The sequence below is a fragment of the Lacerta agilis genome, chromosome 6 (assembly GCF_009819535.1).
Source record: "Lacerta agilis isolate rLacAgi1 chromosome 6, rLacAgi1.pri, whole genome shotgun sequence".
Classification (NCBI taxonomy): domain Eukaryota; kingdom Metazoa; phylum Chordata; class Lepidosauria; order Squamata; family Lacertidae; genus Lacerta; species Lacerta agilis.
This window is the reverse complement of record NC_046317.1, coordinates 92,346,854-92,372,302: the sequence shown is the minus strand read 5'-3', so window position 1 is coordinate 92,372,302 and position 25,449 is coordinate 92,346,854. Positions and strand designations below refer to the sequence as shown.

The following is a 25,449-nucleotide window of genomic DNA, read 5'->3' as shown; positions in this document are numbered from 1 at the left end:
GTTTCCCCAGGACACGTGACTGGCTGATTAGATTATCTGTCTGGAAACTGTAGAAAAGGCTCCCTTTCCTTTAGAAGCTGCAGAAATGTGAGTTGAACCCCATAAAAATGGGGCTTTTCCTCTTTGCTTTTCCCCCTTTGCAAAAGGAGCTTTGCTTTTCCCCCTTTGCAAAAAAAGCTGCAAAACCTTTAGCTGATCCTAAAAAAAAAACCCAACAGGGCTTTTCCCTTTGCAAAAAAAGCTGCAAAACTTTTAGCTGATCCTAAAAAAAAGGCCTTTTGCCTTTGCAAAAACAGCTGCAAAACTTTTAGCTGATCCTCAAACAAACAAACAAACAAAAACAGGGCTTTTAGAGGAGGAAAACCAGAATTTTTTTTCTTGTTTCCTCCTCTAAAAATGAGGTGCGCCCTATGGTCCGGTGCGTCCTATGGCGCGAAAAATACGGCAAGTTTGAGAACCAAGGTACCACTGTATGTATATATCCTACCTTTAAACTGGAACCTGAGCAAACCCATCCACCGAAGCCTTGTGCTTTGGTTGTGAGATAGTTATCTCCAAATAGTTAAATCCTGTAACATGGCAGGCTTGTTCTAGATCTGTAAGCTTAGATTCTTTAGTTTCAACTTCATTCCTCATAGCGGTGAGTGTGCAAAAGGGAAGGAAGGGATGCGCTCCCAGGGGAACAGTTATCGAGCACCAGCAGGTTGTTCTGGTGTGCTCTGCCTCTCTGCCACCCCATAACATTATTCTCTAGTCAAGAACAAAAGGGGCATGTTTCTGGGTCCTTAGCAGTACTAAGGCATTAATTTTTATTCACGCTTGCTGCAATGCATTTTAGTCAAGGCAGTGGGTCTTTAGGTGGGACACATCACTCTTTCCAGCCTTGCATGTGGATGGTGCCAGTTGCTTTGCTGCAACCAGTTGGCGGAGCAACAATTGTATTCCTCCCCTGCCTCTCGCCCCCACGGATGCTGTCCGTATTAAGCACTGCTTGAACCTGGCCAGGTGAGTAGTGCACCCTCTGCCTGCCCCAAAAACCCGGTGCAATAGACCCGACTTTGCAACATGCCCAGGTTAAAAGCTGTTCTGTGTCCAGTGCTTGGTCAACCTGCTGGGAACGGGAATCTTCTCAACAGTGCACCTGAAGCTCCCCAAAGTGGAGGAAATCCCCGCAGCCACATCCTGAGGCAGCAAAGCCGGCAAGGGCCTTACTTCAGCTCCAGAGCCCGGACACCCCCTCCCCCCGAGATCTGACCATTTCTCCGCTGCAATGTTTAAACTTTCTGCTGCGTCTGAAAAGACTTGAAAAGCTGCCTCAGCTGTTTCTTCCTGTCATTGTTGTAGCCTGAAATGAAAGCGATAACAAGGTGTTACATGTGAATTGTCCCCTCCACGGAGCTAGGAGATAATCTGCCTCTCTGGCTGAGCTGTGGTTCAGTCAGTTTGAAAGTGTGCCCCGAGGAAACGCTGCAGGAGCTTCTCGCCCCCCCCCCTTAGTACTACCTGACAGCCTGTGATAGGCGCTGAGACTGATGGAACTGGAGGTGGGAAGAGAGAACCGAGTCTCCTCAAGTCAGCATCAAGCAAAGAACGGACCACAACACCGTGATATCTGTACTATGTGCCTTTTGGGAAGCTATTCAAGTGAAATGGGTGGGTGAAGTTGAGGGAGTTGCAGCGGCTTAAAGCAGCAATGCATAAGGGATTTTTTTATTTAAAAAAGTAGGATAATATCAGTATCATCTCCAAGAATATTGAATGAATCGCCAGCAGCAACTTAAAACTAGCTAGGCTGATTCAGAAACAACCACCCTGAATGAACCTGTCAAGATCTATTCCCATAATTCCTGCTCTGGAGGGTAGGACCCAAACCAAATGGATTCAAGTTACAAGAAAGGAGATTCCGACTAAACATCGGGGAGAACTTTCTGTCTGTAAGAGCTGTTTGACAGTGGAACAGTCTCCCTCGGGAGGGGGTGGACTCTCCTTCCTTGGCAGCTTTTAAGCAGAAGTTGGATAGCCATCTGTCATGGATCATAGAACCATAGAATCCTAGAGTTGGAAGAGACCACAAGGGCCATCCAGTCCAATCCCCTGCCAAGCAGGAAACACCATCAAAGCATTCCTGACAGATGGCTGTCAAGCCTCCGCTTAAAGACCTCCAAAGAAGGAGACTCCACCACACTCCTTGGTAGCAAATTCCACTGCCGAACAGCTCTCACTGTCAGGAAGTTCTTCCTAATGTTTAGGTGGAATCTTCTTTCTTGTAGTTTGAATCCATTGCCCCGTGTCCGCTTCTCTGAAGCAGCAGAAAACAACCTTTCACCCTCCTCTATATGACATCCTTTTATATATTTGAACATGGCTATCATATCACCCCTTAACCTTCTCTTCTCCAGGCTAAACATACCCAGCTCCCTAAGCCGTTCCTCATAAGGCATCGTTTCCAGGCCTTTGACCATTTTGGTTGCCCTCCTCTGGACATGTTCCAGCTTGTCAGTATCCTTCTTGAAGTGTGGTGCCCAGAACTGGACACAGTATTCCAGGTGAGGTCTGACCAGAGCGGAATACAGTTGTTCTATTACTTCCCTTGATCTAGACGCTATACTCCTATTGATGCAGCCCAGAATTGCATTGGCTTTTTTAGCAGCTGCATCACACTGTTGACGCATGTCAAGTTTGTGGTCTACCAAGACTCCTAGATCCTTTTCACATGTACTGCTCTCAAGCCAGGTGTCACCCATCCTGTATTTGTGCCTTTCATTTTTTTTTTGCCCAAGTGTAGTACTTTGCATTGGGAAGGGAAGGGACCTTCTGGAGCAGGAGAAAACACGCTCTATGATTCTATGATCCCAGCCACCATCTCCAGTGCTGAGACATCTGCATGCCTCAATTGGGTTTGGCACATCTGGGGGACAGGGAAACAGCAACACCTGCAGCCCCCACCCTGCCTATGCCTCTTAAGGGCCACTCGGCTGAATACCTAGGTGTGTGTTTGCAACGAAGCCGTTCATGGGTGTGTCCAGATTCCCATCTTCTCTGCTGACGGGACCGTCGTTCCAGATTAGGTCAAAGCCTCCGACACGCTTCTCCTTCCCCGTCAACCTGTAGGAGCAAAGGCTTGAGAGTCAATGGCAGGCTTGTAACCTTTGCTCTGCACCTCCCTTCCTTGGCTGCAGGATGGATTTGCACATCCAAGCTCCAACCTTGGAGGGGATGTCGAGATGGCAGCTTGGGAGGACAGAGGCGAGTTTAGTGCTTATCCATCTCCTGTACAAGGGCTGCATGCCCCTGAGAATTCAGAAAACTGCTTCTGATGACCACCCTAGAACAGAGCGATCCACCTGGCTTATTGACCCAGCGCTTTCCTGGCAAGGTGTGTTTGCCTATATCATCTTCCTTAATTGCCCAGTCTTTTAAAGGGAGTGGATTAGGAACACAAATAAACTTCGCTTCAAGAGAAATCCCAGGAAGAAGTTCCCGCAAAAGGAGGTTGGAGAGCCGGAAGGCAGAGGAGGGCTGGGTGGTTTTGCAGAAAGATGGTCGACACAGGAAAGCAAGTGGTTCGAAACATCTCCCATGAACTTGCACTTGGCTTTGATGCACTGCGTAAGATTAAGGGGCTGCTGCAGCACTTGAGACTGCGGAAAAACTGGGAGTCGTAAGCAGTGCACATGACTTGTTGCTTATTTCCATAGGGCAAAGACTCCTGCTGCACCCTCATGTGGATCGACAGTGGGGAAGGCACACTAAAAAAGGTTAGTAGAGCCAACTGAAATGAGAGGCACCCACGCCAAGTGCTCTACTCACCTGCCCTCCATGTCCACTATATTCAGGGTGTCCTCTAGAAGACGGGTCTTGAGTTCGTAGTCCTCCTGGCTGCTGGCCGTGAGGGAGGGGGAAGCATTAACTTCGAGAAGCCACCTGCCAAGGACAGCAAAAGAGAGCAGTCGGGGCTGGAAGGAGCTGCGCTCTCTGTGTGCTTAATGCACCCGGAGCTAAGGAGATCGGGCTTGTCTTTTCATCATAGATCCATGCGGTTTGGTGAAGGGGAGGCGGTTCACCGATGCAAAGATGCCCCGTGGAGGCTGACTGGTTGATACGGGTGCGAGATGTGCATACGATGAAGCATGCAGAATCCTGCTTCATTCGTCGGCCAGCCTTGCTCTCTTTGAGGAAGTGTCCCCGTAGGTGAGGAGAAAGTGAAGGGCTGTATCTGAGCACGCGACCAGGCTGTGCTCTTAGTGCCATCAGTTGCTCGTAGGGGAAGCAAGTCTGGGGCTTTCCCCGACAACCTTGCCAACTGCGTCATCCCATAGAACTGAATGGGACTACTGAGAATTCAGCCCCTTCTAACCTCCATAGACCCTCCCTGGGTTCTCCTGCTTGGTCACACTACAGTGGGCACAATGTACATGCTAAAGGGCTGTCGAGACTGGCACGCTCTCCTCAGTTGGCTTATCTACCTTCCATTGCCCGCCATATCTCTTCCCTCTTCCATCCATCCTTGAGGTCAATGCCTTAAGTGGAGGAATATTCTGCCCCATGCAACTCAACCAGCAGCAGTAAGATCCAAGCCAGGCCCTATCTCAGCCTTCGCCAACCTGGTGCCCTCCAGATGTTTTGGACTACAGCTCATCAGTGGCGGTCCAAAACATCTGGGTGGTACCAGGTTAGTGAAGGCTGCCCTGTCCCAGTTGACTTGCCCTGGGTTCCGTTCCCTAGTCTATGCTAACTGCCTTTTGAAGGTGGCTGGCATCCATCTCTCTAGAGAGGCAAGGGTGTGCCCCTCCTCTCCTGGGTGCAAGCCTGGGCAGGGTATATATGGAGGTCCTGGGCTGCCCAGACGAGACTCCCCTATCAGTTTCGCTGATGCAATACATCTGACACCAGCGTGGCTGCAGTTGCTGCAAGGCACCATTCAACCATGGGCGTAGTCAGGATTTTTGTGGGGGCAGAACTGACCTGATTGGTCAGTTAGTTAAGTATTTCTATTGTTTTACTTAGTCTAGGGGAGGGGCAGCAATAATGATGATGATGATGATGATGATGATGATGATAATGATAATAATATTTATACCCCGCCCATCTGGCTGGGTTTCCCCAGCCACTCCCAACAGAATATTAAAAGCACAATAAAACGCCAAACATTAAAAACTTCCCTAAACAGAGCTACCCCCTGCCCCCCTTTGGCTACGCCCAGGCACCCAACCATCTGAGGGACTCCACTCTGGATTTGTGTCCCAAAGATTTTCCCGCAAGGCAGCGAGTATGGAGTTTTCCTCCTCGGGGTTGACTCCCAAAGCCTTTCTCAGGAATGAGTATAGCCGCAAGGCAGCAGAGGTTTAGCACCAGAGTCTTCTTCCTTCTCCTAGATGGGCTACCTTCCCAGGTAGGCAAGCCCCACCTGACCCAGACCTTTGAAGACCTGGGCACAAATTTCCACCCAAAGGCTCTGGGGAAGAGCCGGTCGAATAAAGCAAAGAAGCTGGGCTGCTGCAATCCTCTACTGCAAGGCCCCGGGAAGCGGACACGGGGCAATGGATTCAAACTACAAGAAAGAAGATTCCACCTAAACATTAGGAAGAACTTCCTGACAGTGAGAGCTGTTCGGCAGTGGAATTTGCTGCCAAGGAGTGTGGTGGAGTCTACTTCTTTGGAGGTCTTTAAGCGGAGGCTTGACAGCCGTCTGTCAGGAATGCTTTGATGGTGTTTCCTGCTTGGCAGGGGGTTGGACTGGATGGCCCTTGGGGTCTCTTCCAATTCTAGGATTCTATGATTCTAGGGATCTGCTACTCAGTCTCTGTCGAGTGCCGAGGGAGGCAGTCTCCATGTTCCTCTGGGCGCAGCAGACAATGCAGAGTCGCTGCTCCAGACGGCGGCGTCTGCTTATCGGCTCCTTTTAAATAAAGCTGTCCCCAGGGTTGTGGCAGAGGCACCGGAGCAATGCTGACAAGCCACCAAGGCGCTAATTGAACCAGCAGCCACAGCAGAGGGAGGGAGGGGGAGCAAGGCTACGAGGGCAGAGCTCAAAGGGAGAATGGCAGGTCTGAAATTGATTGCGCCACATTTCCTTGCCAGGGGAGGGGGGGAAATATGGCTGGGCAGGCGAGAGGATGGCTGGAGGCTACAATGGCAAGGAAAGGCACATTCGTGCCTTGCCTGACCTCTCCTCCCTTCGGGCAATGCAAGGGAATGGCAAGAAGCGAAGGTTCCCCTTAAACGACATTTGCCCCTGCAAACGAAAATTGGATTTAAGCCAGTTTCAATTTCCCCAACCCCCCCCCCCCCCCGAGACTTACTGCATTGTGAGAAAACTGAGAATTCTGTTAGAGGGTCCTATTCCCTACGGATCTACACTTTCCCCTCGGAATACAGCAGTTAAGACAGACAGTGGCCATAATTCAATATCCACCTATGTTGGGGCAACTCCCCGCGAAACCCATTGGGACTTCCTTCCGAGTAGGCATGGATAGGATTGTGCTGAAAACTCTGCAGGCAAAGGCATGCTCTAAATCGGCCTTCCCCAACTTGGGGCCCTCCAAATGTTGTCGGGGCTCCCAGCTCCCAGTGCAGCAAATGGTCAGGCATGATGGGATTTGTAGCCGAGAACATCTGGAGGGCACCAGGTCGGAGAAGGCTGCTCTTAACCATCCTTCCGCTTTGGTTATCTGAATCCACTATGTGGCGGCCCTGTTGTGTGATTTTGGAAATAGCCACGTAACTGCATATTGGGAGTAGGCTAGATACCCATGAACCCTTAAAAAAATCTCCTGTTCCCAACGCCTTGCAATCTTTCTTTCCTTCCCTTGAACTGTCTGCTGCCCAGCCAGCCCTTCCAGTTCCTGCCCGACTCTCCTCTTCCTCCTCCTCCTCCTCCTATCCAGAGCAGCTGAGCTACCTCCCTTCCCTTGGGAGGGTTCTCTGACCCTCTCCCCCTGCCCCCCTTACGGCTTGAGGTCTTGGTCAATCAGGATATCGTAGCCATAGAGCTCAAAGCAGTGCTTGTCGCTGATTATGACTTTCTGGACGCTCTGCAAGCTCTTGATGAAAATGTTGTCCATCTCGGCGAAGAGGTTCTCCACAGCTTCCGCCCCGTGCTTGGCGGTCAGGTAGAGGCGGAACTGCTGGATCATCCACTTGCAGCCCTGCCAACAAAGAGGGGCATGGAGGGGTGGGCTTGGGCTGGGGAGACTCGAGTTCAAATCCCCACTCGGCCAAGCAGCTCCCTGGTCCCCCGCCTCTCAGTTTACCCTACCTCTCAAGATTGCTAAGAGACAAAAAGAGATTACAGCATTTTTCGCTCCATAAGACGCACTTTTTCCCTGCTAAAAATTAAGGGGGAATATCTGTGCGTCTTATGGAGCGAATGGTGGTCCCTGGAGCTGAATTGCCCAGGGGCCAAAAGCAGATAGTGCTTTTTATTTTACAAAGAGAAAAGGGGTGTTGAAAGGATCCCGCTCAGCAGCTGATCAGCAAGAGATCGGGAGAGAGATAAGAGTCCCAGCCCCGCCCTCCATTGTTGAATGTGCTGCAGAGGGAGGTTGTTTGTTTCTCTAGCTACATGTGACTGGCTGATTAGATTATCTGTCTGGAAACTGTAGAAAAGGCTCCCTTTCCTTCAGAAGCTGCAGGAATTTGAGTTGAACCCTCTTTGCTTTTCCCCCTCTGCAAAAGGAACTTTGCTTTTCTCCCTTTGCAAAAAAAGCTGCAAAACATTTAGCTGATCCTCAAAAAAAAAAAACAAAAAAAAACCCAAACCCAGGGCATTTCCCTTTGCAAAAAAAGCTGCAAAACTTTTAGCTGATCCTCTGAAAAACAGGGCTTTTCCCTTTGCAAAAAAAGCTGCAAAACGTTTAGCTGATCCTCAAAAAAGCAGGGCTTTTAGAGGAAGAAAACCAGGAAAATATTTTTTTTTCTTGTTTCCTCCTCTAAAAACGAGGTGCGCCCTATGGTCCGGTGCGCCCTATGGAGCGAAAAATGTGGTAACTGTCACTCTGAGCTCTGTGTGAGCCATATATGGGATCGATAGAATGGACACAGGCCAAAACAGCCAAGAGTGGCAGTGGCAGCTGCTTATAAAAACCCAACTGGACATCCAGGGTTGTTGTTGTTTTTTTTTTAACAGGTGGGGTACTCCATTTATATCACAAGAATGTTTCCATAAGCCTGGTAGCCCAGCAGCTGTTGGGGCTGCCATAATGTCAAGGGTGTGACTGAGGTACCATACAGAAACAGCACAGTACTCAGAATGCAGTCTGCTGCTCAAAGGTAAGGAGTGACGTCTGTCCCTCCGCTCACGTTTGCCTCTGGCGCCGCCAACCAGTGGCGGGTGCTCCTCCTGAGGTCCCCCCGGGGGAATGTGGCCCTTAAGATCGAAAAAGAACTTAAGAAGATGTTTAAATATACTTTTCCAAAAAAGCCTGAGGCCTTTTTGTTGGGGTTGATGGGAGAAGAAATAGCTAAGAAGGACAAAAAACTGTTCATGTATGCGACAATTGCAGCAAGAATACTGTTCGCCCCAAAGTGGAAATTACAGGAATTACCAACGATTGATGAGTGGCAGACGAAGATGGTGGAATATGCTGAACTTGCAAAACTGACCGCCAGGGTCAGAAACCAGGATGTTTTCGAAGAGATTGGAGTAAATTTGTGGAATACTTAAGATTGAACCGAGGAAGTTTAAAAACACTAGTAGGATTGGAATAAACCTTTGACATAGTTTAATATGGAAGTGGTAAAAACTGCGCGACGAGAATGGACTAGAAAACCTGCTGACGAGAGGGAGGGGAGTCGTAGCTCGGCAGAGCAATGGTTGATGTAATTTGTGTTAGATGTTGAATTGGCTGTAATTTGATATATCTGGAAAATAATAAAATTTTATTTGAAAACAAAAAAAGATCAAAAAAGGTCCCCACCCCTCTATTACACAGAACATTAGACTGACAGGAAAAGGCGGTTGATAGGCTTGTGTGGTAGGGAGGGACTGAGGACTGGTCCTTATCAGAGAGACATGTGGGTGTCACCAGCCAGTGGCTCGATCTGATGTTCCCATGAAAATGCAGGGCAAGCAGGGACCACAACGTGGCCGCTGCTCCCATATCGCAAGGATCTGTACGTGGATGAGGTGCGAAGAGGGGAAAGAGGAGACGAGAGCCAGAAGGGAGGTGGGAAGCTTTGGAAGTACTAGGAGTTTAAAACAGACACGGAGAGTTCCAGGGAGCCAGTGCGAAGAGAAACAGATTCAGGATGGCATCACAGCCAAAGGAAAGACAGGTGCATGGACCAGAGGGTTGGTTGGAGTTGCAGAGGAGCAGTTCAATGGCTTCCTGCTGCTGCTGGGCTTCAAACTCAGGCTTGGTCTCTCCAAATTATTATTATTTATTGAATTTATATACCGCCCTATACCCAGAGGTTTCAGGGCAGTTCACATAAAAAGATCACAGTATATAAGATGAAAATAAAAGCAAGAACCCAATAATATCCCTCCCCCCAAAAGAGCCACATTTAAAAAATGTATGGGATGTTGATCAGGTCAGCCAAAGGCCTGGTTAAAAAGGAACATTTTTGCCCAGCGCCTAAAGTTATACAATGAAGGCGCCAGGCGAACTTCCCTGGGGAGAGCATTCCACAGATGGGGAGCCACTACAGAGTAGGCCCCGTTCTCGTGTTGCCACCCTCCAGACCTCTTGAGGAGGAGAAGGCACATGAAGGAAGGCCCCAGAAGATGATGTCAGGTTCCAGGTAACTTCTTATGGAAAGAAGCGGTCCTTGAGGTTTCCAGTTCTCCCAGCCATAAGTGAGAGCCCAGGGGTGAAGATGGAAGCGGTTTCAAAGCACCCTCTTGCCCTCCCCTGGAGTGAACCCTACCCTCAATTAATTTTGAAGTAACTTGGACTGATTCAGTTTTAGTTGGGGAAAGCTAATGTTACCAATGCAATTTCTTTCCTTGCCCAGTTTTCAGAGGAGTTTTGCAATAGTTTTCAAATCCCTGAAGCTTTTTTAAAAACCAAAACTGGCAGATATACACATGTCACTTTGATTGTGCATGGGCCACTTTTAAAAAAGATGAACAGCCTACCCGATAGCGAGAGGAGGGGAAAGAATTGAGGCCCTGTTAAAAAATCTACCAGGACGTTCAATTGAAATGCTGCATAGATATTTAATTGAGGACACCAACCCAGAGTAAAGTATGACTGTAGCCAAATTTTGTTACCATGCAGCAAGACTGAGACGCGTTGTGACATCAACTAACAGCAGCGATAAAGCCGTCCACCAAGCCATAGCGGACAATACTTAAATGGAATTATCTCCCATTAAATTTTAGCTTAATTTTAATCTAATACGGGATTTGAAATAGTATTGTTAAAAGACATTTTAAAGAAATATTTATACTATGTACTATCGTTTTATTTTCTCTTTTGCTGGTCTATGACCGTAAAAAAGATTTATTATTATTATTATTATTATTATTATTATTAAGAATTGAGGCCAAACCTAGCATTTGGCCTACTGTATGTGCAGGGCATGTTGTAAAAACAGGGCGAAGTGGCACTCCCAAAATGCAGAGCCCAAAGGGGCTACAGTTAAAATGTTGCATCTGTCTTGACTCTTAACCCATTGGGCTTCCTGCTACATCCACTCCTTGGTTGAGGATTTGAAGTGTGGCCTCCCCCCACCCCCCACCCCCCAGCCAAACCACCTCTGCCCCTAAAACAGAAGGGTTTGGGTACCTGGCTTGCTGGGCCCTCATTGCTCACCTTTTCGGGGTCGTAGTCAGGGGCTGTCTTCTGCACGGCTACATTTGTCAGGTGAACATCTGGCAGGAGGCAGGAGGTAAGGATGGTATGAAAGGAAAGAGATGCTCCCTGAATCCAGAACATGAACCTGGCTCCCAAAACGGCTTCCCTTGGCCCCGGCTACTCAGTTCATCTATCCTGCCCATGGGGTTGCCATGGGGATTAAATGGGGAGAGGGAGCACCATGCATGCCACCTTGAGCTCCTTGGAGGAAACGTTAGGACTCAGCTACATCAGCCATGTTGCAACGCTATAAATTTGTTACAAACATGCGACACCAGATGGCGATGTAGAGCACAAAACTTTGTCTACGTGATTTTACATACAGCTTTTTTCTTCTGTTATAACAATTTAATTTATGACTTATTTATAGCGGGTTTTTCTTGTGTGTAGATCCAGTCTTAGTGACTGAATGGGTTAAGATCACAGAGTTAAATGCCTAGACTCAGCTATGTAGGTCATGCCCACTCCTCTCCAATGAGGGAGGAAGTGAAGCCTTCTCTTACTGTTCCCTCACTCTTTCTGCGCCATGTAACTGACCAAGGAAGACGTGCCTAAGCAAGCGCCAAGCTTAGAGCACATGTTTGACACTATTTTCCGTTTTCTACTCAAGATTATTCCCCCTGTGTTCTCTTTGCTGCTGCTTGGATAAATGCATGAACATGACCTATGGAATGTTTTGTAAGTAAACCATTTTAAACTTACTTAACAGTGTGTGGTCTGTTCATTGCAAAAGGGGTAGAAAGAGAGGGGCACTGTTCGCAAGCAGACTAAAAGGTTCTAACAACCTGCCTTCCTAACAATATGCTGCTGCTTGACTTTGGTGTGTTTAAACTCTGCTACTGAGGTCTCTTTCCTGCTGGAATGTGAGTTTAGCCTTGCATCTTGAATCCAGGCACCCAGCCAATTCACCCCACACACGTGGGTCACAGGGATTAATATATTCCTCCCACATAAAAGGGTGGTGTATAAACACAACAAACAGAACATACAGAAACAGATATAAATTAGCTTCTTAAGCAGTGATGCATTTAGCATCGCATGTGGTTTGGACTTCAGCGGTCCTAAAATGTGCTGGAAAGGCTGTTTCAATGCCTCTCCCTCCCCCCACCCAACAGCTGACAAAAAGTTGCTCCGTCCTGAAGCAGCTCATGCAATGTGCGGACAGGTCAGGATACAGTGGTCATCGATGGAGTTCAGAGTGAAGCGGGTGTTGGAGAATCGAGCAAAGCCATCGCGGTAGAGCCAGGCCTTGAGTGGGATATACTAGGAGGAAGAGAAAGCGGTGGTGAGCAGCACGTCCATCCTAGCTGGCTATCACATCAATTTAGGGGACGGGCTAGGCATTGCAGGGGCGACGGCCTGTTCACTCACCGACATGACCAGGACGTACACTCTCAAGTCAAACTTCCGCCCTGTGAACCCAAGAGAAATAGCTTTATGAATTACTGCCCCACATGTGCTATTTATTTATAGCCAGTGTGGAGTAGTGGTTAAGAGCGGTAGACTCGTAATCCGGTGAACCGGGTTCGCGTCTCTGCTCCTCCACATGCAGCTGCTGGGTGACCTTGGGCTAGTCACACTTCTCTGGAGTCTCTCAGCCCCACTCACCTCACAGAGTGTTTGTTGTGGGGGAGGAAGGGAAAGGAGAATGTTAGCCACTTTTGAGACTCCTTCGGGTAATGATAAAGCGGGATATCAGATCCAAACTCCTCCTCCTCCTCCTCCTCCTCCTCCTCCTCCTCCTCCTCCTCTTCTTCATTCTCAGGACTCAAGAATGGTATTACATTTGCGCTAGTTCCCTCCATTTGTGTCCTTTCGTTTGGGCATTCACAGTGTTTTGTGCTCCCGGCGGTATCAGGGTGGTTATACACAATCCCACGTTCGATACTGTTTGTGTCTGCAAAGGTTTTGGGGGCAAACGAAGCGCTTTACTTCCAATCAGTGCTTGCTCCGTGGGCAATGGATTTTGGGCACAATATTGAGTATGATGCATGGACAAAACTATGGAATGAGAGTCTGAAATTTACTGCATGTGTAACTTTGAAAGAAAATGTTTATAAGATGATGTATAGATGGTACTTGACTCCAGTGAAATTGTCGAAAATGTATAGAACACATGATAAATTATGTTGGAAATGCAGACAAGAAGAAGGGGACTTTTATCACATGTGGTGGACTTGCAATAAGGTTAAGGGAAGCAGTTTACAACGAACTTAAGATGTTTAAATATACCTTTCCAAAAAAGCCAGAGGCCTTTTTGTTGGGGTTGATGGGAGAAGAAGTAGCTAAGAAGGACAAAAGATTGTTCATGTATGCAACAACTGCAGCAAGAACATTGCTTGCCCAAAAGTGGAAATTACAGGAATTACCAACGATTGATGAGTGGCAGACGAAGATGGTGGAATATGCAGAACTTGCAAAACTGACCGGTAGGGTCAGAAACCAGGATGACTAGAACAACTGAGAAGGTTCTAGATTCAGGTAGGTAGCCATGTTGGTCTGACGCAGTGGAAATATATATAATTTTTTTTCCCCAGTAGCACCTTAGAGACCAACTAAGTTTGTTCTTGGTATAAGCTTTCGTGTGCATGCACACTTCTTCAGATGCTGAAGAACTGAGAAGGTTGTGTGGGCGGTCTGGTACAAATCCACCACTAGCACACTCTTATTGTATCAGTGACATGTTGCAGAATACACCCGTGCTCCCAGTCTGTAAGCACCTTGGGGCAGCGACTTGTCTTTTTCGCTTATGTAAGGACTATTATGTACATGCAGGTCCCACTTACTGAACACAGTGTGTTCCCCGGATATCGTCTGTTAGGTGAGTGTTCACATAACAAGTTGATGATTTTCATTCATTCCTATGGGGAGATTTCTAATGCGTTCCCAAGCACACAATGTTGAGCTCCAAAAGGCAAAAAGAGAGAGAGAAACCCAGGAAAAATTGCTCTCGGCACTCCCTCCCTCCCCGTTCTTCAGTCAACCAGCAAAAGGCAAACGAGAAGTAAAAATACTCTCTGTTTGAATATCTGAATCTGCAGTGTGCACAGCGAGGCTTGGGTACTAACTCATTGTGTTTGGATAAGTGAATTTTCTCATAGTGGACATTTTTAAAGCGGGACCTATGTGGATATTTATAGCATAGAATCATACATAGAATTTTAGGGCTGGAAGGGATCATGATGATGATGATTATGATAGATGAAAGAATTGAAACATGGAAACCCAAAACCCTGCTGGGATGTTTTAGCCTCATCAGCGAAGCGGCTGGAAGGTAAACAGAGGAACTGAAGGTTTTATCGCTCGAGGCTGTGTAATTGCTACCAATAGCTGTCACGGTTAAGCAACAAAAACCACAGAAACAGATACTTGTAGAAAAGTCAAAGTCAATCAGAAACAATGGAAGTGCCTTATCCGCTACAGAACAAATCACCGGATAGTTTACTGAGCGAGCCGCAAACATCATTCACCTCCGACGGAGCATAGAGTATCAGTTGCAGGCAGCTGGAACTAGTGGGAATTGGAGCTTCTCTCTGGCTTCCCAAGGAGAGAAGTTATCTGCTAATCTACATGCAGAGGGCAAGCGTGGGCGCTAATCATTCATGACACCCACCCACGTACGTTTAGACTAGTACAAATGGTCATTTTAAGTCTGAGGTAGGAAATACAATCTCCATTGGGGAGCCTATCCCAGAAAGCGGGCTGCGTGTGCATGTGCTTATTAATGAGAGCCAGTGTGGTGTAGTGGTTGAGAGCGGTAGTCCCGTAATCTGGGGAACCGGGTTCGCGTCTCCTCTCCTCCACATGCAGCTGCTGGGTGACCTTGGGCTAGTCACACTTCTCTGAAGTCTCTCAGACCTCACAGAGTGTTTGTTGTGGGGGAGGAAGGGAAAGGAGAATGTGAGCCGCTTTGAGACTCCTTCGGGTAGTGATAAAGCGGGATATCAAATCCAAATGAGACCGTGGCGGTCAGGGAAATTCACTCCAAATTTGGGACGGAGGTGCAGGATTGTGTGTCTGTGCGTGCGCACATATTCTGGGCTGATACAAAGGCTGCAAGCTGGCAACTCACCACCGACTAAATACGGGTTCTCGATGTATCGCTGCGCTACATAATTCTCTACCGGAATTTCATCTTTCTGGTCATCCACGCGGACACCGTCCTGTGAAGGAGATCGGGTGACTTGCTTAGGTCAGGAAGAAGGGAAGCACACTTTAACATTCTCCTAACTTTGCTCTTGTCTACCTGTGGGGTCAGGTTGGCATGTATACTGGGGGCCTGGAAGGAAGTTTCCCCTGAGGTCAGATTCAGCCTTAAATATGGGAAGTGCTGTTGCCTTCGCTCAGGGCTGCTTGCCTGCTGTTGTACAAAGCAGAGGAACAGAGAGACACAGGAAGGACCAGAATGGTGTTTAGACCAAATTGCCTCTCACACGTCGACCCAGACATCCAGGCCTCAGTGGGCAGTAAAGAGGCAGCCAGAAGCTGAACCGCCTGAAAGTCCATTTGTTTCTGCTTGCATTTTGTTTCCGTGACATTTCATTTCTGTATAAAGCGACTAACAGATGCAACAATAAGAAGAATGGCAGTAACAGGCTGCCCACAATATGCTTTGGATTACAGCTCCAGCCAGCAAGGCCGATGGTCAGGGGTGGCCAAAACATCTGGGGAACATCACATTTGGTAAATCTGATATAGCAGGAGGTATATCCCACCTAACATCGTTAGGTTTCTAGACCTGGAGGAAAATTCCTTTCAAAAGCCAAGTATGGCGATAGCTATGGCCTGAATAAGGGGAAGAGGGGGACCCCATACACCTAAATCTGGGCTCTCCAATCCAGCACACCAGAGCACCCCTAGATACCTCCCTCAGCACCAGCAAGCCCCCCTAAAGGTAAAGGGACCCCTGACCATTAGGTCCAGTTGTGTCCGACTCTGGGGTTGCGGCGCTCATCTCGTGTTACTGGCCGAGGGAGCCGGCGTACAGCTTCCGGGTCATGTGGCCAGCATGACAAAGCCGCTTCTGGAGAACCAGAGCAGCGCACGGAAACGCCGTTTACCTTCCCGCCGGAGTGGTACCTATTTATCTACTTGCACTTTTGACGTGCTTTCGAACTGCTAGGTGGGCAGGAGCTGGGACCGAGCAATGGGAGCTCACCCCATCAGGGGATTCGAACCGCCGACCTTCTGATCAGCAAGCCCTAGGCTCTGTGGTTTAACCCACAGCGCCACCCGCGTCCCTTGCAAACCCCCATAACCCTCCCTAATTTTGAATAAAATGTTATTTACCAGGCAGGCAGTTTGTGCTGCTACGCCAAGCCCTGACCTTCAGCTGCCATCTTTGTTTCCCCAGTCTACATGTGGGCATGCCTAGAGGCATTCTCAGGAATCAAAGATGGTTCTTCTTATTTTCCAACATATGAACCTGACCAGTAAGAATGTCTAAGCTGGATGCTCCAAGCTCAGACCGTGTGGCTTTAGTAAGCCATCTTTGTGTTTCTATTAAAACAAAATCAAAAATTCTTTCCAGTAGCACCTTAGAGACCAACTGAGTTTGTTCTTGGTATGAGCTTCTATTAGTATGTGTTTCTATTAAAATGACTTAGTTTCAAAAAAGTGGGAAATGTTTCCAAGTTGTACTGCCTGTCTTTTCTTGCTGCTGTATGGAAAAGCACATGAACCTGACCTTTGAAGAGTTTGTAAGTAAACCATTTTAAACTTACCAAACGCGTGGTCTCTTTCAATGCTGAAGGAAGTGGGAAACTTGGAAGCAGCTTACAAAGGAATGCTCTAAAGTCCTAACAGCCTATAGTTCCACACTTTACTTTGCTGCATGGCTTGTGATTTTAAATCTCTGCTGCAGCTCTCTCAACAAAGAATATTTGCCCCAAACCTGGATCCAGACATTCAGGGAGTTCTCCTTTTATATTTTAACCAAATTACAAAAACCAACCAAAAGGACCAAAGTGTACAATGGCAAATTAGAAGATTCTGCTTGTCTGGTTGGTTTTAAACTGAAGTAAGATTCTGGGTGTCCCGTCCAGAATGAATAGTATTATAGTCAGCCCAGTCATCGTACTAGAGCTCTTCTGTCTTTCTGGTGTGAGCCAAGTTACATCTGAAAATCTCCCAGGGCTCAAAGAAAGCAGAAGCCTCCAGGGTCACCACCTCACCCATGATCTCCATACATAAGCCACCCTAAACAGTAGAGGGCAGGAAGAAATATATGGGGCCCCAACCCCTAAGCAGCTGATGCAAAGGTGCTGCTCACCGGGCAAAACTGTATGGTAGGCTGTTCCCAACTAATCCCTTCCTGAGAGGTGAGAAGAAGGAGGCATCTCACCTTCCTCCAGTCAATTACATCCTTGAGCTTCCGGAAGAGAAAAATGCCTCTCCCTTGAGACCGGGCAACCTGCAAAAGAGGAAAAACGTTACTAGCCCTTCGTCCGCCCGGCGTTTTCCTCCTTCGGCCTGCAAAAAAAAAAGGAAGCTGTGAAGTGACTGTTTTGTTAGAGATTTCAGAGTTGCCTACGTGCAGAAATGCAGCTGTCTATCTCCAAGCAATTAACTAGTTGGCAGAAAGCCCAGATCTGCTCTCTCTCAGACCCTTAGCAACGACCTGTGATTGGTCAATGAAGTCCTAAAGACTCAGCTCTGTGTGAGAGCTGTGTGGTTAGTGTGGTTAGTGTATGGTTGGTGTAGAGAACGTGGTCAGTGCAGAGAGAGAGAGAGGAAAAGATTTTACGTTTTGTTTCTTTTATTTTGTAAAGTCTGTAAATAGTAACTTATGGATGCTAGTTGCTTCAATCAATAAATACTGTATATAGTTATCCAGTGAGTTGCTGAGTTCCTGCGTTGTGCTGTCCAGTCAATTACACAACAGCCAGAAGCTTCCAGTAAAGTCTGTGTCTAACTCTGCGGTGTCCAGGAATACGTTATACTCCTGACACTAAATCTTAAGATGTTTTGCACTCTGTCCTCCACAGAGAAATAAAACGACAACTTCCTTAATAAATTCTACTCCAAAGCAATCCGCACAACGTACCAAGAGGAAATGGATTCTGAAAACCTGCACCAGTTAAGCAAATATCGGCAGCGGATCATTTTGCACCTTTTTACCCTACAATTATTTGGCTAACTTGGCTGTTCAGAGTTCAGAATCCAAGGAGCCACTTGCTGGGTGACCCAGTCGTCATCCCTCAGCGCTTACAGGTTTCTTGCTAAGGAAAAAATAGCATAATGCATGCACTTTGCCTTGAGCTCCTTGGAGAAAAGATGGAATGCGGACGTGATAAATATTACTATGGTCCCTTTGGTAACACTGCCCATGAAAAACTGTGAAGAAAATGACGCATTCAACACTATAAAGTTATTGGATATACATGACTGAATTGAAACATTTGAACAGGAGGTTTTTCGTTTGTTTGTTTTTTAGTGCAGAATCTGAATCCAAGTCTCGCTGTGGGAAGGGACTCACACTTCAGCTTAGGGGGCCCTGTGTCCCTTCTCACGTAACAGGCACTTTCTAGGCCCCCGCAACAATTAATGATATTGTGAAAAGCCTTAAGGTGTTTGGGAGGAAGGCTACAAAGAGGCGCCCGATTTGTCTTAAAACCAGCCACCCACAAATTTTCCAGCTGCAGCTCAGCAGAAGGGCTCGCCTTCTCCCTGCTGTGTTTCTAAAGCTGACGGTGCTGTTTTATTTAGCAATATAAAAGGGAATGCTTGATGGTGTGCCGTGATATAAAGGTTTTACTGGCACAAATTTGGGATGGTGGCATTACTCATGAGTGGCGGTGCCACGGGTGAGTTATGCCGGCCATCCCAGAGGAGATGGTAAAATCTTTATGGCTGCATGTTGCTATGCAGCCTGTTTCTCCTGCAGCGCAGGCAAAAAGTTTCCCTTGCTCTTTCTTGCAAGTATTGGGGGGGGGAGAGTTTTAAATGGGACTGCTTTCACCCCCCCGCACACCGCCACAGGTGTTTTGGTTGTAAATAAAGAGCTGCTAAAGTTACCCTTGCAGCCGTTGCTGATGAGAAAACCACCTTGGAGGTAGGAATTGAATCTGTACATTAAAGTTCCACCCTGTCATGGCTGTGAGCGACCCATTGATTTGTCTACTCCTGTTTTAATGCCATCTAAGCTAGTGGGACATTGTAGCTGTATCCTTGGGAGGAGGCTGGACCAGATCTGTGGTTCTGCGGGTGCCGTTCATCATTTGCTTCAAAGAATCAAAGTATCATGGGGTTGGGAGGGGTCCTGAGGATCATCTAGTCCAACCCCCTGCAATGCAGGAATACGTAGCTGTCCTTTACGGACATCGAACCTGCAACCTTGGTGCTATCAGCACCGCGCTCATGGCCTGTTTTTCGCTATTTGACTCAAAGTAGGGTTACAAAAAAACAACAACAGAGGGAAACATACAATATACAGAATTTAAAGCATGAAGTTAAAACTTAAGCTGTGTAAAGAGGGACTTCCTTCTGGCTGGCATCAGTCTGTCTTGGGAGACAATGGAGGAGTGTGACTTTGGGGGTGAGGTCAAAGTGTTGGGAGGTGGCAGCGCCCGCTGTGGGTGTTAACCTTCCCCTCCTGTGGCAACATCCTTGGTGAAACAAGCACTTGAGGCTATTGAGAGCAAATTTTCAGGGTCATTTCAACCAAGAGAGGGTTATACCTTTCTCCCGGATGCCTTGGCCCAGCCTACAGCTGGATTATATGCCAATCAGATGGGTGGCATATAAATTTATTTTTGGTATCATCATCATCATCATCATCATCATCATCATCATCGGCCCCAGGAGATCCAATCACAGATCTCACAGCTTCTTGCCTAATCTGACTCTCCATCTTGGAAAATGAATGTGTGGTAAGGCCAGAATAGAAGTTGGGGGCTGGCATTTGCCCACCCCTTCCCCACTGCTCTCAATCCCTTTATTGCAACAAACGTTCCTACCCAAAGACTGTGGAATCACCTGAGACAAGATGCGGCTCTCAGGCTCCTTGCATGTCAGTGGCCAACCCGGTAGGTTGCCCGACGCTAACCACCTGAGCCCCTGGCTGTGTACGGAATCATCTAAAGCCACACACAGCCCCCCTGAATTTCTGGGGCCTTGTCTTAGCAGCCCTCCTCGAATCCAGCTCTGAAATCCCGGAATCTCAGCTCCCCTAGGTGATAAAGCAAACTTTCCGAGCCTCGCAGGAAGTGATATATTGGGCTGTTAAAACATCCCTGGCTCAGTCTCGTATATTACCTTCCTAGTTTTAAGGCCTGTGTATTCCCCCCACCCACCCACCCAGCAGAACATTTTGTAAGGCAAAGAAAGAAATATTTCTATTGCTGGCTCTTTTCATGAGATTCTCCCCACCTCCCAGCCCTCGTTAAAGCAGCAGCTACTTAAATCAGCACAGAGCCAAGCATGGCATGGAGCCTTCTGTGCCGAGATGGTCACACTTCAGGGGACAGGGAGAGGATTGACAGGTGCTAGCCAACAAAGGGATCACCTTGCCGACAAAGGTCCATATACTTAAAGCTATGGTTTTCCCAGTAGTGATGTATGGAAGTGAGAGCTGGACCATAAAGAAGGCTGATCGCCGAAGAATTGATGCTTTTGAATTCTGGTGCTGGAGGAGACTCTTGAGAGTCCCGTGGACTGCAAGAAGATCAAACCTATCCATTCTCAAAGAAATCAGCCCTGAGTGCTCACTGGAAGGGCAGATACTGAAGCTGAGGCTCCAGTACTTTGGCCACCTCATGAGAAGAGAAGACTCCCTGGAAAAGTCCCTGATGTTGGGAAAGATGGAGGGCACAAGGAGAAGGGGACGACAGAGGATGAGATGGTTGGACAGTGTTCTCGAAGCTACCAACATGAGTCTGACCAAACTGCAGGAGGCAGTGGAAGACAGGAGTGCCTGGCATGCTCTGGTCCGTGGGGTCACGAAGAGTCGGACACGACTAAACAACAACAACAACAAGCCAACAAAGGAAGGTGGCTCATGAGCTCTGGGCTGGACTGACACTGCAGAGCACTGTGCTATCTACTGCAGAATAATAATAATAATAATAATAATAATAATAATAATAATAATATATTTATTTATACCCCGCCCATTTGGCTGGGTTTCCCCAGCCACTCTGGGCGGCTTCCAACAGAACACTAAAATGCAATAATCTATTAAAAGCCTCCCTAAACAGGGCTGCCTTCAGATGTCTTCCAAACGTCTGGTAGTTGTTTTTCTCTTTGACATCTGGTGGGAGGGCATTCCACAGGGCGGGTGCCACTACCAAGAAGGCCCTCTGCCTGTTTCCCTGTAAATTGGCTTCTCATAGTGAGGGAACCACCAGAAGCCCCTCGGAGCTGGACTTCAGTGTCCGGGCAAAATGATTACTGGAGCCTACAGAGCATTCGTATCTGCCCACCCCCACCCCTACCCCCACCCTAGAGATCCCAGGTGTCATGGGCCAGTTGGATGTCCAGGAACGGTGGGAGGAACTAGCTGGGGGAAGAATGCCCAGAGTCCGGAGAGTCTTGGTGGGACTATGAAGAAGGAGAAGACTGGGAGAAGGAGGTGTCAGATGCTGAAGAGGTAACAGGGCTTAGTGAGCAGGGAGAGTCTGTGGCAGAAATAAATCCAGAAGCTGAAACTGATGCAGGAGAGAAGCCAAGAGACAGAGATGGGCCAGGCAGGTGAAGACACATGGGTGGGTATCTCCCAATCTTGCTGCGACAAGCCCCCCACAGGTCACCCAGACAGGGCCGTCTTACCCATAGGCACTAGGGTTGTGGGGCACCCGGGCACCGGGCTCTCAGGGGTGCCAGGCCGATAGTCCGGGGCCCAAGAGTTGAGTCCGGGGAAGAGCCCGCCCGTCAGTCAGAGTGCCGTGGTGGGCTCTTCTGCTGCGGGTGGCTCTGTGCCGCGAGTTCGGGGGCGAACGAGCCAGCAACACGGTGAGGCGGTCAGCTGGCTCCACTCTACTGCGCTCCTAGGACTGGGCAATCGGGGGGGCAAGCCCTGCACCCAGAATCAGAAGAGGCATGAAGAGGGCAAAGGAGAAGTTAGCTTCATGCAGGCACAGTCTCAGATTGCTTGGGGGGAAACCCTGGAGAGGTGGGGACTTGGGGAGGTGGGGACCATCAGTCTCTGCAACTGCTTCATGGGGGCAAGACCTATTGGAGTGAGTTGCTGTGCTCATTAGGCCTGGCACTGCTGTGTTGATTGCGTTTTTAATAATAAAGAGTTAACTCTAACTTGCAGGGTGTGATATACTGCTGGCTCGCTCCTGACACCGGATAAGCAGGCCACTGGGTTAGCAACCAGGTTGGCTAGCGAAGTGAGGAGGTTGGCCGCTCCTTGTTCCAGTCCTTTTCCAGACCCTCTTTCTGTTCCAGACCCTTTGCCTAATTCTTTCCTAGATCCCAGGGCTGCCAACACTTCAAAAGCCCTCTTCTGCATGCATCCCATTCTCTAACGATGAAGCGACAGTGAGATATTCCGGCTTGATACATCGCATGCATAAAACTCAGGGTTTCAGCTCACAGAACTTGCAGCTCCTTCTCATTAGACACCACTCAAACCCAACCCCACTGAGAAAGCACCAACCTCACCTGCTATTCCAAGGCCTTTCTAGAATAGGCAGTGTGAAAGAGGTATCTAAGCGAACATTGACTTTTAACTTGATTTTCCTCTCCCCTTTCGAAAGGGAGAGGATAGTAAAAAAAACAACAACCAACGGATCTATTAACCAGAACCTGAGGAGAACTGAACTCCTGCCTCCCCCTCCAGAGCCTTCTTCAACCAGCGTCCTTCCACTTGTCGCCGCAACGTTGGTAATTGCAACCTTTTTAATACAGTCTCGTTGAGCGTATCGTGCTTTTTCCTCCCCAATGTTAATTGAGGATGTGGGCCCAAATCAGCTTAATGCAAGGTTTCTTGCTGGCAATTAACACAAATTATCATTTGTAGACTTAGATAATCGCTGGCTGTTATCCTCCTGGCAGTAATTCACATGCTCGTTTGCATAATTGCCTCCCATTCCCCCCACTCGGATGCCTGCCCCTCATTTGCAGGCGGGAGGCAGAAAGCGGCTGGTGCCAGCTTTTATCTGCCCGGCAAACGACCTGCCCCACTGCGAGCTTCGCAGATGGGTGTGGGGGTAATTATGCACGGTGGTGCCGTATTCATGATGCTAAAACGTCTCTCATCATCTGGCAGCAACGACATGCCTTGCCTCGCCTCCTCTCGGCTTCTTTGCTAGCCTCCCAAAGAGGCAGATTTCCCACCCTGCTCCCTTGGGGAAAGCGAGTGAGCAGAATCAATGATTACATACAGGAAAAGCTTGTTTCTCTTAAGGTCTAGGAAAGGGGCAATCGGAGCTCCGGGGGGTGGAAGGCGACAGAGACCCGTTGAAGAAAATTCGGAGTCTTTCATTTATTATCTACGCACAAACACACCCACAGAGAGAGAGAGAAATTCAAGCCAGCTCTCATTTAAAAGCCACCTGATTTTTACTTTCCGAAACAATATTCGAACCGAAAAGGCAGCCATCCCTCAGAACTGAAATTTCGCAGTGCCGGGTAACGCATGCAAACGTTCAAAAAGTACCAGTAAAAATGCAGATACCAGCGAAAATAACATAGGAAAAATGAAATAAAAATTTCTTTCCAGTAGCACCTTGGAGACCAACTAGGTTTGTTCTTGGTATGAGCTTTCGTGTGCATGCACACTTCTTCAGATACACTGAAAAATGCATTGCATATGGGGAAACCGCTTTCTAAAGCTGAACGTTGGGTAAAATTATTGCATGCAAAACTGTGCATACAGTGGTGCCTGTGGTTACATACTTAATTTGATCCAGAGGTCCGTTCTTAACCTGAAACTGTTCTTAACCTGAAGTACCACTTTAGCTAATGGGGCCTCCCACTGCCGCTGTGCGGCCGCCACACAATTTCTGTTCTCATCCTGAAGCAAAGTTCTGAACCTGAGGTACTATTTCTGGGTTAGCGGAGTCTGTAACCTGAAGCGTCTGTAACCCGAGGTACCACTGTATTAGGAGAAATTAGGTCTGACCTACTTGGGTGCAATATTCCTGAGCTAAGAGCAGCGGCAGAGGAAGTCTCTCGGGCACCTGGGGCGGCGTGCTCATAGGGGTGGGGCGAACTGCCCACAGGGGCAGGGCAAACCGCCCACAGGGAGGGACAGGGTGGAGCACGCAGCGCCCATAGAGATGGCCCGTCCCTTCCACTGTCCACCCACTGCCTCCCCCCAGCTCTAGGGCGGCTAAAGCACCACGGCGCACCCAGTCCCTATGGGCGCCGCACATCCTGTCCCCATCGGCGCCCCATCGGCACAGCGGCGATCCGCCCACGGGGGATTTTGTCACCCCCTTCAGGATTACACCCGGGGCAGCCCGCCCCCCACTGCACCCCCCCTTTCTCCGCCACTGGCTAAGAGAACACAGCAAAGTCAGCTCCCCCCTCCCTTGTACGCATCCAGAGTTGAAAACACTGCCCCACCTGTTTGTTTAAGACACATGCGGATAAGAACCACGCGCCCCTCCCTGCCTGAGATCCTCTCCCTAAAGCGGAGGCTTCCCCCAGGCGAAGCGTGCTTTCTACGCCTGAACTGTAACCTTCCTTGCCACGGCCGCCTTTTCTCGCCTGCCTGCCTGGAGCTGGGGAGCAGCAGCATGGGGGACCCCACCATCTCCTCCTCCGGAGAAGGCGTGTGCTTAATTTGTGCCAGGGCAAGGGTGGAGAAACCCCTCGTCCCGCTTCCAGCAGCCCTCTTACCGGCTTCATGATCCAGGTGATGCCAGGGTTCTTGCGGAACTCCTCCACAAACAAGTGGTACTCCGAGGGCATCTCAAAGGTCTTGGGGAAGAAGTCACACTTCATGGCTTCCAGCTTCCCAGAATCCCTCTCCAGCTGCTTCCGAAACCGCTTCAGGTTCTTCACGATGTAGTTCTTCCGAGTCAGCTGCAAGGGCGCGAAGGATGAGAAAAAACAGCCTCGTGTGAAACAGGAGCTGCTTCATCTAGCTGTTCATCTTGCCCAGGGGTTCCCAAACTTTTTGGGTCGCTGCCCCCTTGGTTCCGTAAACACATCCCCAGTTCCGCTACCCTACCCTATAAAAAGCGTTGTTCAGAACAGCCGTTTGCACAACCCGCCGAAGAAGATAGCAGCACAACACGGTTCAAAACAGTAACAGTTAGCTGCGCATTTATTCAGAATCACATTAAAACCACTTAGTTTAATTAATTCAGCCAAACTGATGATTCATTGATCACAGATACCGCATGAAAAAAATATTTTTACGCCTTCTTACTAATGGAAACAGAAGGGCGAGAGAAATTTGTAGCCTGTTTGTATAGAACGACTTACCAAACATGCACAGGCCTTCACCTATCACAGATGTACTGTAAGTAATTTATAAGAAAAGAAATAGCTATTACTAATAATTGGCTATCCTGCGGCTTGTGACAACTCAGAATAGTAAATGGGGAAAAAATGTCCAAAGGAAATACAATAGCTTTGAAATCAATGAGAGCCGAAAGTGTGAAGCAAAGAAGGGGTTTTGCTCTAGGTTCTAACCTTGTCAATTGCAAATAAGTGATCGATGTACTTGGAGGGGCCCACCTACAGTGCT

General features: G+C 48.4%; 1 protein-coding gene across 2 annotated transcripts in view; it reads right to left on the bottom strand.

Moving 5' to 3' along the window:
* Nucleotides 1–774: 774 nt before the first annotated feature.
* The window catches only part of TTLL9 (tubulin tyrosine ligase like 9), a 42,997-nt gene continuing 18,322 nt past the window's right edge, over nt 775–25,449 (bottom strand). The window contains exons 5-14 of one of the 2 annotated variants that reach the window (XM_033153858.1): nt 24,594–24,779; nt 17,074–17,214; nt 14,875–14,965; nt 12,174–12,214; nt 11,978–12,065; nt 10,761–10,819; nt 6,952–7,148; nt 3,811–3,924; nt 2,984–3,105; nt 775–1,345 (exon numbers count right to left, since the gene is read on the bottom strand). In XM_033153858.1, the coding sequence (XP_033009749.1) occupies nt 1,275–1,345; nt 2,984–3,105; nt 3,811–3,924; nt 6,952–7,148; nt 10,761–10,819; nt 11,978–12,065; nt 12,174–12,214; nt 14,875–14,965; nt 17,074–17,214; nt 24,594–24,779 (1,110 nt within the window). In that variant the 3' untranslated portion in view covers nt 775–1,274. The remainder of the gene's footprint in view (nt 1,346–2,983; nt 3,106–3,810; nt 3,925–6,951; nt 7,149–10,760; nt 10,820–11,977; nt 12,066–12,173; nt 12,215–14,874; nt 14,966–17,073; nt 17,215–24,593; nt 24,780–25,449) is intronic. The other variant, XM_033153859.1, reaches the window with a different exon arrangement.